The 19,288-nt window shown below is 33.5% G+C and overlaps 1 protein-coding gene across 3 annotated transcripts in view; it reads right to left on the reverse strand.

Moving 5' to 3' along the window:
- Window positions 1-996: 996 nt before the first annotated feature.
- Window positions 997-19,288, reverse strand: part of GGPS1 (geranylgeranyl diphosphate synthase 1) — a 37,507-nt gene continuing 19,215 nt past the window's right edge. For 2 of the 3 annotated variants that reach the window (XM_074222979.1, XM_074222980.1), the window contains exons 2-4: window positions 17,038-17,133; window positions 10,478-10,548; window positions 1,002-4,270 (exon numbers count right to left, since the gene is read on the reverse strand). In XM_074222979.1, the coding sequence (XP_074079080.1) occupies window positions 3,512-4,270; window positions 10,478-10,548; window positions 17,038-17,107 (900 nt within the window). In that variant the 5' untranslated portion in view covers window positions 17,108-17,133 and the 3' untranslated portion in view covers window positions 1,002-3,511. Of the gene's footprint in view, window positions 4,271-10,477; window positions 10,549-17,037; window positions 17,134-19,288 lie in introns of those variants that run through there. The other variant, XM_074222981.1, reaches the window with a different exon arrangement.

Genomic DNA, 19,288 nt, shown 5'->3' on the forward strand with positions numbered 1-19,288 from the left:
AGAGAATCTGAAGAGGGCAGAATCAGGAACAGTGGTAAGAAGTTGGAGAGAGACAGACACACATATACACATATATAGGCTTGATATCATGAAATACTGCTTGAGAATAAAAGCTGATCAAAAGTGAGGATGGCTACATAGCGTAGAGATGAGTATTCCTTCCTTGTAGATTCTCTGGCAGAGGTTGAACAACCACTTGTTAGGTATGTTAGGGTGGGAATTTCTTTGGTGTATGGACTGAACTAGATGAGTTCTAGGGTCCCTTCCAACTCTAGAAACCTATGATTTAAGGACTCAATGAGAGGGGGAAAATTGCCAGAAAATAACAAGCTGCTAAAATGGAAACATTTTAAATATAACTGAAGATATAAAATACATGTGCACAGAGATAATAATATGAAATGTGATGACTGAATTAAAAAGGATCAATGCTAAATTTTGAACTTTCGGAAAGGTACATAATTAGGAGATAGGAAAAGAGGGGCCGATCTAATAATAAAGGGAGCTGCTAGAGGTAGGACATCTAGAACAGGATAATTTTGATACTTATAAAATGTTATAGATAGGGAATATAGTCACAGAAGAAAATTCATTGAATTTGGTAACTATAGTGCATTTAAACTTAAGCATTCAGTTTTCAAGTGATAGGGATAGAAGTCAGACCTCACTCAGCATGTTAAAGTTATGCTACATAAATGAAATAACAGCTAGAGACAGGTAGTCTGGGAAGAATTTGGGAGAAAAAAATAAATGATAAATAAGTTTCATAATCACTAGTTGTATAGGGATAAAGACTTCTAAATTAAGTCAAGAAAACAAAGTGAGAAATGATCTATTGAATCAGGTCTACTAATACCTTTCAATTTTTTTTTTTTTTTAGGTTTTTTGCAAGGCAATGAGGTTAAGTGGCTTGCCCAAGGCCACACAGCTAGGTAATTTTTAAGTGTCTGAGGCAGAATTTGAATTCAGGTACTCCTGACTCCAGGGCCGGTGCTCTATCCACTGTGCAACCTAGCTGCCCCTCAGTTCTTAATACTTGTGATTTCCAAGGTAAGGAATAGTAGTAGCTATGGAAGTTATTATGACCTAAAGTGAAAAACCAGTATTAAAAATTATTTTTCAAGACAAGCCTTCCAAAACAAAACAGTCACAAATGTACTTATGGTGCTGGGACAAATAAATTTTTCATAAAGCTTCAGTCTAGGTCAAGGGCTCAATTTAGGTGTCAGAGTCAATCCTTTAATATTTCTGCGATGAACATTATTATATAATTATCCTTATTACATTTCAGATTACACAATTATCCAATAAGAAGCTTTTAAGATACACTAAGCAAAAGAAAGAATGTAAAAATCCTTCTACTACTGTGTCATTTACTAACACTGAAAAATATTTGTTAGTAGTAATCAATCAAGTACTGGGTTTAACAGACTACTGGAATGAAGTTTCCAAAGCTAAGCTGATTCTTGCTGTAATCAAGAAAAAGTAATCCTAATTGGAAAAATTCAAAAGCAAGAAAAATTCATCCACCCTATGAAATTACGAAAGTAAATAAATTATATAATTCAAGTTTTTAAAACTTATCAAGAGTCTGCATTTTAGGGGTGGCTAGGTGGCACAGTGGATAGAACACCGGCCCTGGAGTCAGGAGTACCTGAGTTCAAATCCGGCCTCAGACACTTAATAATACCTAGCTGTGTGGCTTTGGGCAAGCCAATTAACCCCTTGACTTGCAAAAACTAAAAAAAGAAAAACAAAAAACAAACAACCAACCCCTCCCCAAGAGTCTGCATTTTAAAATTATTTCAAAAAAATTAAATGTAAGATATATTTGGAAAAATGCATATTCTTGTTTAATATACTCATATGGTATTGAAAATTATCCAGAATTCATAAATATTCTGTCTTAAATAAACAAATTCTTTTTAGTCAGTTAAAATAGCATACCAAAATTGCTTCTTAAATATCAATTAACCTGCGGACTACTCCCTACAATGGCTTCACCAGCACTTGCTTAATTAGCTTTGGCTGATCAACAAAGGCATTTAAGTTTCAGATGTAATCACATAATTATTCTTGAGGAATATAAAAATAAATTGTTGCTTTAAAATATAGTTTTATGTGCCACTGAAATACTGAAATCAACATATAAGAATTTTAAAAATGGATTAGAGTGGGGGGCAGCTAGGTGGCACATTAGATAGAGCACTGGCCTTGGAGTCAGAAGTACCTGAGTTCAAATCCGGCCTCAGACACTTAATAATTACCTAGCCGTGTGGCCTTGGGCAAGCCACTTAACCCCATTGCCTTGAAAAATCTAAAACCAAAAAAAAAAAAAAAAAAAGATTAGTGTCAACAGTATTTTTAGGAGGAAAAACTGGCATTTTTCCATTTTATGATTTTTTTAAGTATCCACACATCCTTTAATTTAAATCACCTTGATTCTTCCTTAACCTGGCGGTGGCTAAAAAAAAGGTGGGAGAAAGTGAATTGTAAACATAACAGACAAAACATCTCTGATTTCTTACAGAGGTGGCTCCTTAGGGGCCTCAAAAAATACCTGTAATGAGCAAAAATATAAAACTCTAGCCTTATTTTATTTTTTTGCTGCAGTTTAATGTACATTATTTAAAAAAACAATACAAAACAGAGGATTGCCATTTGTTTTTGGTATAAAGCTGATTCTACAATATGATTTAAAAAATTCAAACTCCACAAAAGTTATTATTGCAGCCAATAACAAGGCAAGATACAGGTGATCAAGCAAAATTTTAATCTCATACTCTATTGTGAAGGGAATAAAATCTACTAAAACCTTTGTTTTACAGACTAAGTACTTTAATTTTCAGCTATATAGTCAATTTTAGATATTTTGGGAGCAAATTTATTATTTTAAGGCAGATATACATACATGTATGTATATATATACACACACGTGTATAATTATTTCATACATATATACACACACACCTACATACACAGTACAATATCCATCCTGTAGCAGCAAATAACCATGATTTTTTTTTATTGGAAGTTTCCTTATAATCAAAATTACAATGGAAATTTCAAAGTATTTTAAAATTACAGTACTGTGGAAAATAGTGGGATAAAAATCCAATCCAGAGAGGGTGAATTCCTCTTTATTGACAAAAATGAGACAATCACAGCAATAGTCTAAGTTCTCTCATAAAATCTGACCACATGAGACAGAGATTTTATAATTCTTCAATATATCACTAACTAAACTGAAAATTTAATTTTTCTTGACTCATTTAATTTTGTGCCTTGGTAGGCAATAAAGAGAAAACAAAAATCAACCGGCTTTTATAATTCCCTCAAATGTACCAATGACCAACAGGAAGTGAATAGATTGATGTTTCATTCATGTCATTATTTATCTAATGACTTTTGAAGGCTAGTAGCTTGGTTGATATTTTAAATTGGTGACAGGTGGACTAAGCAAAAGTTCTGGCTAAAGTGAGCCACAATCTAATAAATGGTTTTAAAACTATCAGTTTTCTTCTTTGAACATTTTACTTAAATATTTAATTAGAGCTACCAACTCAGGATTTCCACCAAGTGCTTCAATTTGTTTATAGGCTTCAGATTCAAGCTCCCTAAGTGTATTCCGAGTATATTCAAATGAACCTACATTCTCAAGATAATGTACACAATATTTTTTAATATCTACGTTTTCTGTCCTCTGGCGTAAGATATTCTGAACCTGAGTGCTTTCAGGTCTAGACCAAATAGCATGAATAGTAGGAAATGAAAACTTGCCCTCAGTTAGATCTTCACAAAAACTTTTATTCTCACTATATTCTTTGGAGTGTAGATTAGCATAATCATCTCTAATTTGGAAAAAGAGACCAAGTGTATTAAGGAGTGGCTTTAAATCTTCTTTATAAGTGGAGAACAACTGCATAAGACCTACTGCTAATCCAAACAGTCCACCTGTCTTCTGCAGCACCATAGCTTTATATTCTTCTTCAGTGGGACATGTGTAATTATCCCTCCAGTAAATATCTAAACCTTGTCCCTGATGAAGTTCTAGGAGTTGGCGGGTAAAAAGCTTTACTGCATCTGGGTGATTGAGAGTTAAGACTTTCTCTAGACCAAGGAAATACACATAATTGGCAGAATTTATTACAGAAGGAATTCCATATATGCTGTGAGCAACAGGAAAGCCACGTCGTAGTTTTGAGTTGTCTTCAATGTCATCAATAAGCAAACTGGCATTATGTAACATCTCTGTAACTTCAATGATAATCTAATCAAAGAAAAAAAGAATAGACTAAATTTAACTTTTCAAAGCAGCACACAGATTAATACCTATGTAATAAAATACTTCAACTGTATACTTCCACATTTTACCTACCAACCCAAATTAAAAGTACAGAAAATTTCAACTATTGTGCAATAGGTATAGTGAACATAGCTAAGACTTTACAAGGCCAACTTGTAACTAGACAGAACTTTCCTTAAAACTGTTGTTTCTAATGATATTCAATGATATTTTAAATACACTTGATTTACTAGATATTAAGTTCACAAAAATTTAAATGTATCCAAAAATTAGTAGTTAACAGCTATCTAGCCTTTACTATGTGCTTGGAAATATGCTAAGTGTTTTACCACTGTTATTGTATTTGATCTTCAGAACAATACTGGGAGGTACCATATTTCCCTAAGTATAAGACACACCCTTTTCAAAAAAAAAAAAATCTGGGGTCTAAAAATTGGGAGCATTTTAGACAATGGTTATAGATTTTTTTTATGTGCATTTCCCGCTTTTTCATACTTATTGCTTTGTGTTCATTGTTTCACATTTGTTACTGGTATATTAGGTTATGTTTTGCCATATTTTGCCCAGAAATGACTCAGAAAATATTTTCATGCAGTGCTGAATTCAAGTTCAAAGTGATCCAGTTTGCAAAAGTAAATGGAAATGGTGCTGCTGAACCTAAATTTGGTCCTCCTCCAACTGAGTACAAGACTGGCTACAGGAAGAAGAAACCCTACTGAAAATGCCAGGGTAGAAGAAGACCATGAGAGGCAAGTCAACCAAATGATCTGAGTTAGAGAGGGATTTGAAGAGATGGATTGAGGAGAAAAGGACAATTGGAATTTCTGTGTCCACAAAGATGGTTTAACAGGAGTCCAGAAGAATTGCTGATGAAAAAGAAGTGACTGATTTCAAAGGAAGGCACAACTGGTGCTTCAGATTCATGACACAGAATGGACTAAAGTATATGTCCATGCACAAGACTTGCCCAAAAGATGCCTGAAAGTTATGAGCAGAAGGTCTTTTGAATTTCATGATGAATAAAACTCAAGTTCAATAACTTTATATAATATTTTTTTCAAATTTTAGGCTCCAAAATTAAGGTATGTCTTATACATGGAGAAATATGGTATCTGCTATTACTAACCCTGCTTTACAGATGAGGAAACTGAGACAAACAGAAGTGAAAAGACTGCCCAGGGTCTAAGCAGGTACTGAGTCTAAGGCAGGATTCCAGGTCTGATGCATTCTCAACCAACTGCTTCTGGATTTGTATAAAGAACATGTCTTTTAGGTATGTAGCCCACAGGGTATTTACATAGTAACAATTTTACAATATTAAATTTTAACTTCTGCATTTTGATCATTTATTTAGCAATTTAAAGCCAAACTATGACATAGAAACTGCACAGACTCACTGGAAGTGAGGTCCCTGATAATCTCCTCTAATCATAATCTTCTCAAACTGCATTTCACCCCCACTGATCTTTGGTTTCTCAACCCTTTCTTTTCTGTCCCAGCTTGCCTCCTGCTTTGAGGGCTACTCTTACTTTACTATACAGTCTTGACCACTATCAGGCATGTCAGTAGATTTGATTGATACCATCCTAGAATCTTTTACTCTCAAAAAAATTCCAAAAATTACACCTGCTAATCTGGTTAATATTTATCAGTTTTTCTCTTCTGTTTATTAGACTGCTGGTGAACATGGTCCTGAAATGATAATACTTATGTCTATCATATATATGAGCCAAACATCAGCTGGGCCTGTTTGGAACTATTACATTTAATTCTTGCTATTTAACACCTTTTAAGTCTTTTTTTATCCTTCTCAAATGTCCACCTTTGCTCTTGTCATCAGTAGATGATCACAACTTCTACTGTAGCACTTCAGAGTCATAAGGTTAGAGTTGGAAGAGCACAGTATGATTTTTCTCATTTTAGAGATGAATAAATAGTACAGGAAAAAATTAAAGGACCTGTTTAAGGTAACACAAGTTACCTTCCCACAATGCCGATTCAAACTCTGATCCTCTGATTATAATGTAATGTAATATAATAATATAATATAACATAATATAATATAACATAACATAATATGATCTCTCTGGATATTCCTCACCTAAAAAAGTTGTCCTTCACCTTATCCTTTTCCATTTTCCTCAGAGGAAGAGTAGATCTTCAGACAGACATGGACACCTGTCTTTATAATCTTGTTCCTCCCTGTCTATTCTAAAACCATATTCTATTATATATTCCTCTTCCCTAGCTCCTTTTCATGTGTGTGTGTGTGTGTGTGTGTATGTGTGTGTGTGTATGTGTGTGTATGTATGTATGCGCGTGCTTATGCTTGTGTGTGTATGAACAAGCTCAGGTTTTGCCTATTCTAAAAATCCTTTGACCCTTCTAATTTCATGAACTACTGTTCCTCCTTCCTTTCATTCTTGAAACTTCTTGGAAGAGGAATTTATATTTATCATCTCCTTAATAACTCCTTAGCATCTCACAATTTGGATTCTACTCATATCACACTACTAAAATTACTTAGGGGGTCAATGTGACATTTTTTCTATGTTCTCAGTATCCTAGCTTTTTCTGCAATATGATGCTACTGACTAGTTGCTGCTTCTTGCAGTTCTCTTTTGCCTCTTCTTTCCAAAAAAGGAACGTTGCTTTCCATTGTCCTCTTATAAATATTCTTTTCCTTCCCTGATCCCTCATTTCTTTCTACTCAGGCTGCTATTTCCCTCAAGGCTCTGGACTTCTATCTCTAGATTTACTCTCTTAATATTCTCATCTCTATACAGACTTTGTCTCTGCTGAACTCCAGGTTCTCATTTCTAAGTGTCTACATGACACTTCTTTCTCAAATTCTACATATCCTGTACCAAACTCAGTTAGTCAAAAAGCATTTATTGAGTACAATCTACTCACTTGCTAAGCACTGAGGATACAGAAAGAGGCAAAAGAGGTTATCTACCCTCCAGGGGTTCACTGCCCAAACCAAATCTTTCCTATCAACTTTTCTATTTCTACTCATGGTAACCCTTATGCCCATGCTAGATCCTCACTCTGTTCTAAGAGGAACAAAAATGGATAGAAGGAGTGGCTGAAGATCCCTGTATATGGAAACATTTCATATACATAAGAAAAGTCTAAGGCCTGGAGAGGGGAAACAATAATGAAAACAATTTGAGTGAGGATTTAATACCCAAAAAACTCAAGTTATAGTATCATGGAAGCAAACTACAAAACACCTAGATAAGGAGGAGAAAACATAGTATTAGTAAAGAAAAGGGATTACAAACCTGGATTTGAGAAATTACAGATGGGGAACTTCAATTATGAAAATATCTGCTTCAGTACTTTATTTCCCTAAAACAGAGTATTTGATAGATTTCTTGGTTTCCTATAAATTTAAGTCTTCAAAAAGTAAGAAGGAAATTTGCTTTTCTGAATAATCACTAAGGAGCTGACTGTTGAAAGAGAAATTATGGGAATTTTAGGAGGACATGAAATTTCCATCACAGAATTTGTGACAGAATCTGAAATAGAAGTGTCATGTAGACACTTAGAAATGAGAACCTGGAGTTCAGCAGAGACAAAATTCAACGGCTACCCAGTTTGGAGATCAAAGATTTCAAAAATTCAGATAAGGATGATGTATGTCAGTCTGTTCTAAAGGGATGAGAAACTCTAAAGAATGAAATTCTGAACCTGGGCAAAATCAGACCTGAAAAATCATGTATAGAAGATGGAAGCAAGAGCATGTAACAAAGGATGAAAATAAAAGAGAGACATGACCACCTAATAAGACTATTGCTAGAAGCGTCAGAGTGTGTGCTTTGTTCCTCTTAAGTTTTGTTGGGAGTAAGAGGAGATTCAAAACAAATATACTGCTGTTTATGGTGGAAGGTATAATATATAATATGGAAAAAAGATAAAACTATTCAAATTTAATTTTGCTTCTAGGAAAATGATCAATGATTGGAAGAGCTAGAAGGGAAAATGATTAACAGGAAATTGTGGTAAACACAGGTCAGGAGGTAAGAGTGTATTCTCTTTGTTCTCCTTGAGTGTAAGTTATATAGGTGAAGATATGCTTATAGTTGTATACTAGATGAGTTGGGGTCCCAAAGAGTCATGTGATAGGTCACATCTAAGATGAAATGTCACTGTTCAAAGTGGAGATAGAAGTCTCCATAGCTATTATGGAAAAGATGTGAACATTTCTGAGGACTAAAAGTTCAATGTGAATCAAAAGGGTGATGTGGAAGTCAGAAAAGTAGACCACATCAAGTGGGCATTTTCTAGTACAATTTCATTAATAAGGGAGCTGATAGTCTGCTGTATTTTTCCCTCATCAGATCTCACCCAGAAATTATGTGGTAGTTAAGTTACCAACATCTACAGTATAGTGAAAGGAAGTGAATTCAGGACTCAAAGGTGAACCAGCTGAAGGAATGGAGATTTTTAACCTAGTCTCTTAAGAAAAGACTGGGGGAGGGAGGAATCATGATAGTCATCATTAATAATTTGAACAACTGACTTATGGAAGAGGGATTTTGCATGGCTACAAAGAGTAGAACCAGCAGCAATGGATGGAAGTGGCAGAAAGGCAGATTTCAGGTAGAAGGAAAGTTTAATTTTTTTTGCAAGGCAAGGGGGAGGGGTTAAGTGACTTGCTAAAGGTCACACAGGTAATTATTAAGTGTCTGAGGCCAAATTTCAACTCAGGTCCTCCTGACTCCAGTGCTGGTCCTCTATCTACTGCCACTCTAACCTAGCTGCCCCTCACCTTTATCTCTTAAAATCCCAGCTTCCATTAAGATTCAGTTGCTGTGGAGCTTCTTAGGAGAAGTTTATCTGCAGATATTAGCACTTTTTCTCCAGCAAATTCTTGTTTATACTAGTTATTTATGTAGAGTATTTCACCCCAAGAGTGTAAATTCTTGAAGATAGGACTATGATCTCTTTTGCATTTGTGCCCCCCTGCCCTTAGCTTTGTACATAAAAGATGCTGAATAAATGCTCACTGAATTGTAAAAGTGCTTAAAATATGTTCATTAAATTGAAGATAATATGACTACTTAAATTTACAACCTGTATAAAATTCTCATTTAGTATAATGTCTTACTGATATCTCCTCAAATTCTTTAACACTCATAATCTAACATTTGCATAATGCTTTTACCCTTTATATTTCATTTAATCCTCGTAGAGCACAAAGATCGATTTGTCCAAGGTAATGAGGACAGTCGGGGTCACTCACATTCTAATCTATGACTATGATCTGGTGATCTTTCCACAACAGTATAATGCAGGATCCAATATGTAAAGGCAGAGCTAGGCAGAAGTGGGAATTTATATGGACAGCTAGATGGCACAATGAATGAAAGTCACTTGCTTAAAGTCAGGAAGCTTCAGCTTCCTGACTCCAAATCAGTCCTTAATACTTCCCAGCTGTGTGACCCTGGGTAAGTCATTAAACCCTATTTGCCTTAGTTTCTTCATCTGAAAATTGAATTGGAGAAAGAAATGGCAAACCATTACTATATCTCTGTCAAGAAAACCCCAAAAAGGGGTCACAAGGAGTTGGAAAAAATGAAATGACTAAATAACAACAAACAACTTCAGTACCCCAAGGTTGGGTCCTCTATCCGCTATTCCAAGATGTTTTTTAAATCTCAGAGGAAGGTATGTAATGTGGTGGATAGAGCACTGGGTCTGGAGTCAGGAAGATCTGTGCTGAAGTCTGACCTCAGACACTTACTAGATGTGAAACCCTGGGCAACTCACTTAAACCCTGTTGACCTTAGTTTCCTCATCTGTAAAATAAGGTGGAAAAGAAAACTGGCAAATATTCCAATATCTTTGCCAAGAAAACCCCATATGAGGTCAGGAAGAGTTGGGCATAACTGAAACAAATGAAGAAAAACAATAAAAGTTAAGTGGCTTTACAAGATCCTCCTCTTGGCCATCATACCTTATAGGTGATTTCTTAATTCCAGGGCCTGCACAATGGGTCTATTAAGGCTAAATCTCAAGGCGACATGCTTTTAAGTATTGTCTTAGGAGGAATCACTAGAGGCTCAGAAAGACATTACATTTTAGGCTTAATGAGATCTTCACAAAACTTAAATTCAAGAAGTTTGAAAAAACCCATTAAAATATTAGGAATTATATAAATACCTGTGTCTTATCTTCCGGAACTTTCAGCCAGTGATTAAAGGCCTGTGAAAGTTTGGTTCTTACTTGCTTACCTAAAATAAAAATAATTTTTTTGTTAACAATCAATATTTTAGCTACTGAAAATCCATAAATGGTATTCATTTCAGGCCAAGCATCTTCATTATGCCATCTTATTCCCAGATCTGGGAACTATAAAGTCTCAAATGCCTGTAAGGAAGACCAAGACCCCAATTCTCCTTTGTGTTAAAAGCAAAGAATTTTAGAATTAGAAAAGGTCTCAGATCATAACAATTCATCATCACCTCAAAATTTAAAGATTAGGAATTCAGTCCAATGGGATGGTGATTTGGGCAAAGTTTTTTCATGCCAGTAGAGTCAGATTAGAAAGTTTTAATATTTTCAATAAAGTTAATTTAACATAGAAATATTTAATCTAAAATTATTCATTTTCTATTTCACTTATATCTAGACTCAGACTCACTCTTTGGATTTAGATTTCTCTACCTTTACGTAACTTGCTTGCTGACTTGCCCACTTGGAAAAATTTTTCCTCTATTGGGGTGTGTCTATCTGTATTTTTATAATGCTATTTTATTTTATCCAATTACATGCAAAGATAATTTTCAATATTCATCTTTTTCTAAACTTTTAGTTCCACATTTTTCTACCACCCTCCCCTTTCCTTCCCTAATCTGATACAAGTTGTACATATATAATTGTGTTTAACATATTTTCATATTAGTCATGTTTTAAAAGAAAAATTAGAACTGAAGGGGGAAAAACTGTGAGAAAGAAATAATCCTACTATTAAGTTGTATAATATTCTTCTGGTTCTACTAATTTCATTCAGCATCAATTCATGAAAAGTCTTCCCAGGCTTTTCTGAAATCTCCCTGCTTATGATTGTGATGGCTTTATTATTGTTTTCTTGAAAATCACTGTTTTTAGCACTCGAAAAAAAATTTTGACTTCTAAATTTTTTTCTTCCTTCATCCAATGAGAAGACAAGCAATATAATATGAATTATTTGGGAAACCATGGAAAACATTTTCATATTAGTCATATTGAAAAAATAAAAGCAAGAAAAAAGTGGCAAAAATTATATTCAATTTGTACTCAGAATTCATCAGTTCTTTCTCTGGGGCTGGATAACATTTTAATCATGAGGCCTTTGGAACTGTCTTGGATCAGAGTACTGACCAGAGTAACTAAGTCTGTCACAGTTGATCATTGTTATAATATTGCTGTTACTGTGTAAAATGTTCTTCTGGTTCTTCTCCTTTCACTTTGCATGAATTCATATAAGTCTTTAAAGATTTTCCTGAAACCATCCTGCTCATCATTTCTTTTTAAGTTTAATTTTCAAAAATTTATTTATTTTTCCAATTATATGTAGAGATAATTTTCAACATTTATTTTTTTAAAGTTTTCTTCCTCTCCCATCCTCCCTCTCTCCCTCTACCCTAGGATAGCAAGTAATTTGATATTACTTATACAAGTACAATTGTGTTACACATATTTCCATATTGGTCATGTCATGAAAGAAGAATCAGAACAAAAAAGGGAAGAAAGATGAAAAGAGAAAAGCAAAAAACAACATTAAAAAGGTGAAGATAACATGCTGTAATCTGCATTCAGATTCCATAGTTTTCTCTAACGTCTTTTAGAATTGTCTTTGATTGTTATATTGATGAGAAGAGTTGTCAATCACAGCTGATCATTCCACAATATTACATAGTATTGTTTTGAACTGAATTATTTTTAGTGATGAGAAATATTCTTTCATGTGGTTATTGTCTATAATTCTTTGGAAAACTGCTTCTTTTTATCCTTTCACTACTTATCTATTGAGAATGGCTTTTGTTTACATACATTTGTTAGCCTGGATACTAAGTCAGTATCTGAGAAATGATAAATATTTTCCAAATTTCACTTCTTCCCTTCTTTTTTTTTAAAAAAGTTTAATACATTTAATATATTTTCTTACCCCAAGCATCAGAGTTCTACATTCCACTCCATCCCAACTCCTAATCCTCCAGACCAAAATCAAAAATCCCTTTCATCTTAGAATCCATCAAAACATGCAAGTAGGAGAAATGTAAATATTTTAAAATCTATTCTTTGGGGGGGGGTGTACACACAGAATAAACACTTTTAAGTTTAATCTGCATAATTAATATTTTCTCTTTCATTTTCTTAAAGCTAGACAATTAACAAAACAATAAATTATGCCCTGATTTGTAGCGTTTACTGATATCTGAGAAGTTAATGCTCAGAATGAAAATAAAACAACAGGTTTTTACAAGCCAGTTGAAGCTGGCTTCCAAATTCCCCTTTAGAGAAAACAACCTGGAAATTCAGGCCTCCCATCTTCCAGTAAAGTGGTAACATGACAAAAGCGACTAATTCTCAACAAGTTGTATAGACTTCTTCCCTTCATAATTATCCAGGTGCTTTAGTTTTGTTTGTGCAGAAGTTTTTCATGTTCATGTAATCAAAATGATATAGTTTGTAATTTCTAATGGTCTCTCTCCCTTGTTTAATTAAGAATGTATCTCTGGCCCATAGCTGTTAAAGGTATATGATTTGCTTTATTTTATGGTATGAGCTCTAATCAAGTGTCATTTCTACAGATAGTTTTCCAACAGTTTTTATGCAATAGGAAGTTCTTGCCTAAATAATTTATTTTCTGGTTTACTGAACACTGGATTATTGAGTTCCATTAATTCTCCCTTGTCTAGTTTGTTCCATCTATCTGCCTATTTCTTTAACCAATACTGAATGTTTTTGTTGACTATTTCTTTGAAACATAATTTGAGGTCTGTTATTCTCCCTTCATCTTTACCTTTTTTCATTATTTCCCTTGATATTATGTTTTTTTCTTCAAAAGATTATTTTTTTTTTAATTTTTGCAAGGCAATGGGGTTAAGTGGCTTGCCCAAGGCCATACAGCTAGGTAATTATTAAGTGTCTGAGGCCGGATTTGAACCCAGGTACTCCTGACTCCAGGGCTGGTGCTCTATCCACTGTACCGCCTAGCTGCCCCTCAAAAGATGTTGTTAACAAATTCTATAAAATATCTCTTAGATAGTTTTGATTAAAATAGCATTATAAATGTAAATTAACTTTGGTAGTGACTAAGGAATGAGATTTGAATATTCCTCCAGCTATGTTTATTTTTACTTCTACAAGTGACACCTTGTAACCAAATCTATACATGGATTTTGTGTACTTTGGTAATTCATTCTCCAAAAATTCTATTCATTTTGTAGTTGTCTGGAATATTTTCCTTTCTATTATTACAACATGAATTTTGTTATTATTATTATATTGAAATGCTCTTGGATTTGTTAATTTTATAGCCTGCACTTTGCTGAAGCTATTCTCTCAATTATTATCTTTACTGACTTTCTAGACTTTTCTAAGTAAATTAGCATGCCATCAAGAAATAGAGATTTTTATCTCTTCTGCTAGTCTTCACACTTTCTGTTGAATTAAAGCTTCCAGAACTGTATCAATTAATTGTGGGGTAAATGGGTATTTTTTGCTTTACTTTTACAATTATTGGAAAAGGTTCTGATGTTGCGTATAATACTTGCTTTTGGTTTTGAGAAAAATACATTTCATGATTATTAAAAAAAGATCCCACTATGCAGATACTTTAGAATTTCCAAAATAAATAAGTGTTGTGCTTTTGACAAAGATTTCTTATGACACTTTTTAGAAAATCATGCAATTTTAAATATTTTTTACTTTGTTTTTCTAACACTGTGCCATTCCTGAATTTGCGGTAAAATTCCAGGTTGACCATAACAAATGATTTCTTACATGAACTGCTGCAATAGGTTTGACAGGATTTTAATTACAGGTGGCGCAGTGGATAAAGCACCTGCCCTGGAGTCAGGAGTACCTGGGTTCAAATCCGGTCTCAGACACTTAATAATTACCTAGCTGTATGGCCTTGGGCAAGCCACTTAACCCCATTTGCCTTAAAAAACCTAAAAAAAAAAACCAAACCAAACCAAATATTCATTAATGATAATGCTATTTTATTCTTCCTCTGTGCTTTATTGTTTCTGGTTCAGGTTTTAGAGCTATGTTTGTAACATAAACATAGTCTAGTAATTGTTTCTTTGTTTTTGAGAATACTTTGTATAATTTGGCACCTAGTTGGTTTTTTAAAAATTGGATAGAGCAGTGGATGGAGCATCAGCTGTGGAGTAAGGAAGACTTGAGTTCAAATATGGCCTCAGATACTGAGTTTCCAGGTCAAAAAATTATTTATGCAATTCTATGAATCCACTGGTACCAAGAAATATCCCCCTTTCTCCCCTTTTTAGTTGTTTCATTATGGTGAATTCTATTTCCTTTGCTGAATCTGAATTAAGATTGTTTTAGTACTCTTTACTTTGAGTATTTTATAATTTTGAAGGGATTCTGCGGTTTCTTTTATCTTCTTAGTTTTAACATAAAATGGTGAATTTATGAATTTGTTTTAGATAATTTATTTCTTCTGATTTTGTTGTGAATTTACTTAGATTATTTATTACTCTGATTACATGTCCTGCTCTCTGAAAATTTTTTGTTAGTATTTTCAAAGGGTTACCTATGTTTTCTTTGTAGTCTTTTTGGTTTTCAGTTTATCTATTTCTCTTCTAATTTCCAATATCTCTTCTTTTGTGCTTATTTTTGGTTTTATTTGTTGACTTCCTAAAATTTTAAAAACACATATTCTTTGTCAATGTATATTTTTTAAAATAGTTTTTTTCTTTGAGGACTGCTTTAATTGATTACATAAATTTTGCTATGTTGTTTCATCAAGAAAATTTCCTTTAAATAATTTACATAATTTCCTTTCATTACTGTTTTTATAATTCTCTGATCCACTTATTATTTAAGATTTCATTATTAAATCTTGGTTCTTTATCTTTTGTTTGTGTTTGATGAACTGATTACTCTTTTTATTGTGTTAAGGTTTCTAAAAGATATGTTTAATATTTTTTATTTTTACATTTATTAGCAATATAGCTATATCTTAATACATGGTTAATTTTTATAAACTTTCAATGTAGTACTGAGAAATATGTATATTCTTTATCAGTCCCATTTAAAAGATCCCATAATCCTATAATCTTTAGTTTTCAAACATTGTGTTCAAAATTTTATTTTCACTTTTGTTTATCTTTATATTTTATCTTTACCTTCCAAAAGTTATTGGTGCCTAATTTCTATTAAAATCATTTTTTTCAAAAATTTGTACTTATTCTTTGTTCTGAGCCTTTGTCCCCCTGCTTCTCATATTCTCCTTAGCAAAACCTTGTTTTTAATTCTGACATCTTAATGAGAGTAGGTAATATAATGAGAAATGTGGAAGGCAATGGGAAAAGTTTAAAACTAAACACTGCTCATGGTTCTTCAACAGTTCTTAAATCTTCAAAGTTTCTACTCACAAATGGTCTGTTTTGTAGGAAGTTCTGTATGCATTTCATCAATTGCATCTCTATAATCCTTCTCTCATTCATTTAATCCTTTCTACTCCACTGTAATTGAATTATTATAGAACCTCATCATTTCTTGCCTACTATATTGTAAAAGGTTATATAAATGTACTCTGCAAAGTGTATGAATTTAATATATAAATAATATTGTTAGACTTCCTGCCTCATCTTTCCCCTTTCCATTTCATCTTTCACACCACTGCATGAATAATAATCTTCAAAAGATTCTAGTGGATCCCCGTTTGCTTAGATATGATGTATAAACTCTAAATCATGGTTCTTCAAAGTCCAGTTTTAAGTAACTCAATTATTCCTTTTCTGGGAATCTGGACTACTTTTTAAAAAATTAAGTATTTTACTAAAATCTACCATCCTCTTCTCCTTTACTTAAGTTTTTGAGAATGTAGTGGTCCTCTTAGTGAGATCACTTAGAAACTTCCACAAGTCTTGTTAGAGCTTGTCCTTTTGATTATACAATAAATCCCTATCTGGCCACTGGATCCAGATGGCTCTGGAGGAGAAATTAAGACTGGTGACTGCATAGTATCACCTCACTCATATCCAATTTCCCTGCAAGTCATAGCATCATTTCACTGATTTCATGATCTTTGAGAATGAAAGACAAAACATCAATCAACATGGTGATCTTTCTTGTGATCTCTTCTAGGTTACTATTTTCCAAATCCTTTTGTTTGACTCAACTTACTTGTTAGAAGTGCTTTTCTTTTTGCCTTTTCTTGGTTTTTAATTGGGGATGAGGAAAAGCAAAAGAGTTAAATAGGAGTATGGTTGATAATAATAATGTAAAAACAAAAGAAAGGCATTGAAATATTTAAAAAATGCAGAGGTAGGCAGCTAAGTGGCCCAGTGGATAGAGCACCAACCAACCCTAGGAGACTCTGAGTTCAAATGTGACCTCAGAACTTAATAATTGCCTAGCTGTGTGACCTGGGCAAGTCATTTAACCCTATTGCCTTAAATAAATAAAATAAAATAAATGCACAGAGAAAAACAGAAGGAAATTCAGAAGAAAACTTTACTATGTAATGTAATAGAAGTTACCTGGTAATTGAAGTAAGTACTTGTAGGGTTCTAAGAGAATTCTTTCAGATGTTTTCTGAGCTTCTTCCATAATTTGTAGAATTCAAAAAAGCTGATCTGTTAAAAAACACAGCCCAGTTATTTATTTGAACCATGGTGAAAACTTTACACCTTGATCTCTTTAATGTGACTCTAAAAAGACAAAAATAAAGTGAAAAATCTAATTCTCAATATGTCTTTCAGTTTTCAAACTGTTCTTCCTTATGTGATAGCAAAGGCTGAAAGATCATTAGTATGACTCCTTTTGATTACAAACAGGCTTTACGTCTTTCAATTGTGCTTTAAAAATGTATCACTGTATAAATATAATTTTTTAAGGGAGGTTTTATTTATTTTGAGTTTTACAATTTTTCCCCTATTCTTGCTTCCCTCCCCCCCATCCCCAGAGGAGGCAGTCTATTAGTCTTTACATTGTTTCCATGGTATACATTGACCTAAGTTGAATGTGATGAGAGAGAAACCATATCCTTAAGGAAGAAAAATAAAGTATAAGAGATAGAAAAATTACATAATAAGATAATTTTTTCCCCCTAAATTGAAAATAGTAGTCTTTGATCTTTGTTCAAATTCCACAATTCTTCCTCTGGATACAGATGGTATTCTCCATCAAAGATAGCCCCAAATTGTCCCTGATTGTTGCACTAATGGAATGAGCAACTCCATCAAAGTTGATCATCACCCCCATGTTGCTGTTAATGGTGTACAATGTTTTTCTGGTTCTGCTCATCTTGCTCTGCATCAGTTCATCCAAATCTTTCCAAGCTTCCCTGAATTCCCATCCCTCCTGGTTTCTAATAGAACAATAGTGTATGGATGTAATTTTAAAGTCATTTATGAGCAGAAATGACATGACATGATTTAATGAACAAAATCTTAAAAAACTATTAAACAGATCATATATAAAAATGAATAAACATGGTTTTACTCTGGAAAAGAAAATTTTTTTCTTTTTTTCAAATTAAGAAGGGGTCATCCACAGTCAATTCAATTTAGGTGCTCTGAATTTAAAACATGTAACTATGTTTTAATTGAAGACAATGATCTTTATGCCTTATAGCTTTGAACTGGCTGAAGGACTTGCTCAAGTTTACTTACTCTAGAAAAGAGAAGACTTTAGAGGGACGTCAAAGTTAACTTCATGTATCTAAAAAGGTTATTATCTTGGGGGTTAGATTTGTTTTGTTTGGTCACAGAAGACAAAATGAAGAATAAGGAAAAAAAAGATTGACAAGAGTCAGAAAGTAAGGAAGGAAAAACTTTCTATCATTTAAAATTTTTTTTTTATTTATTCGAGGTAGTGGGGTTTAAATGATTTGCCCAAGGTTACATAGACAATTCTTAAGTGTCTGAAGCCAGGTTTGAACTCAGGTCCTCTTGACTTCAGGGCCAGTGCCAACTAGCTGCTCCCCTATCATTTTTTTTATAGAGTTTGGAATTTTACAATATTTCCCCTATCCTTCCTTCCCTCCCCTGCCCCTCCCCCAGAAGGCAATCCTTACACTATTTTCATGTTTTATATAATCTTTACATTGTTTCTATGCTATGCATTGATCACAATTGAATGTGTTGAGAGAAAAAAAATATCCTTGAGGAAGAAATAAAATATCAGAGATAGCAAAATTATGTAGTACATAAGACAACTTTTTTTTTTTAAATTAAAGGTAATAATCTTTGGTCTTTGTTTAAACTTCACAATTCTTTCTCTGGATACACATGGTACCCATTGCAGATACCCTAAAATTGTCCCTGATTATTACACTGGTGGAATAAGCACGTCCATTAAAGTGACTCATCACCCCCATGTTGCTGTTAGGGTATACAATGTTCTTCTGGTTCTGTTCCTCTCACTCAGCAACAGTTCATGCAAGTTTAAGGAAAAATTTCTTAATAATAATAAGGTATTTTACATATGCTCTCTTTACAACAGTTCAGTGAAGTTAGCACCAATAATATCCCTATTTTAGAGATGAAGGTCACACAGCTAGTAAGCTGGGGCAAGATATGAATCAGGTCTTCCTGATTCCAAGGCCAGTACTCAAGCCACCCACCTCACCTGGCTGCCAAGTAGAACCTTACAAGAATGAAATAGGTTGCCACAGGTGGTGATGAGTTTTCCTTCACTTGATTTTTTTTTTTTTTTTTTTTGCAAAGCAATGGGGTTAAGTAGTTTGCCCAAAGTCACATATCTAGGTAATTATTAAGAGTCTGAGGC

This window comes from Macrotis lagotis, chromosome 2 (assembly GCF_037893015.1).
Source record: "Macrotis lagotis isolate mMagLag1 chromosome 2, bilby.v1.9.chrom.fasta, whole genome shotgun sequence".
Classification (NCBI taxonomy): Eukaryota; Metazoa; Chordata; class Mammalia; order Peramelemorphia; family Peramelidae; genus Macrotis; species Macrotis lagotis.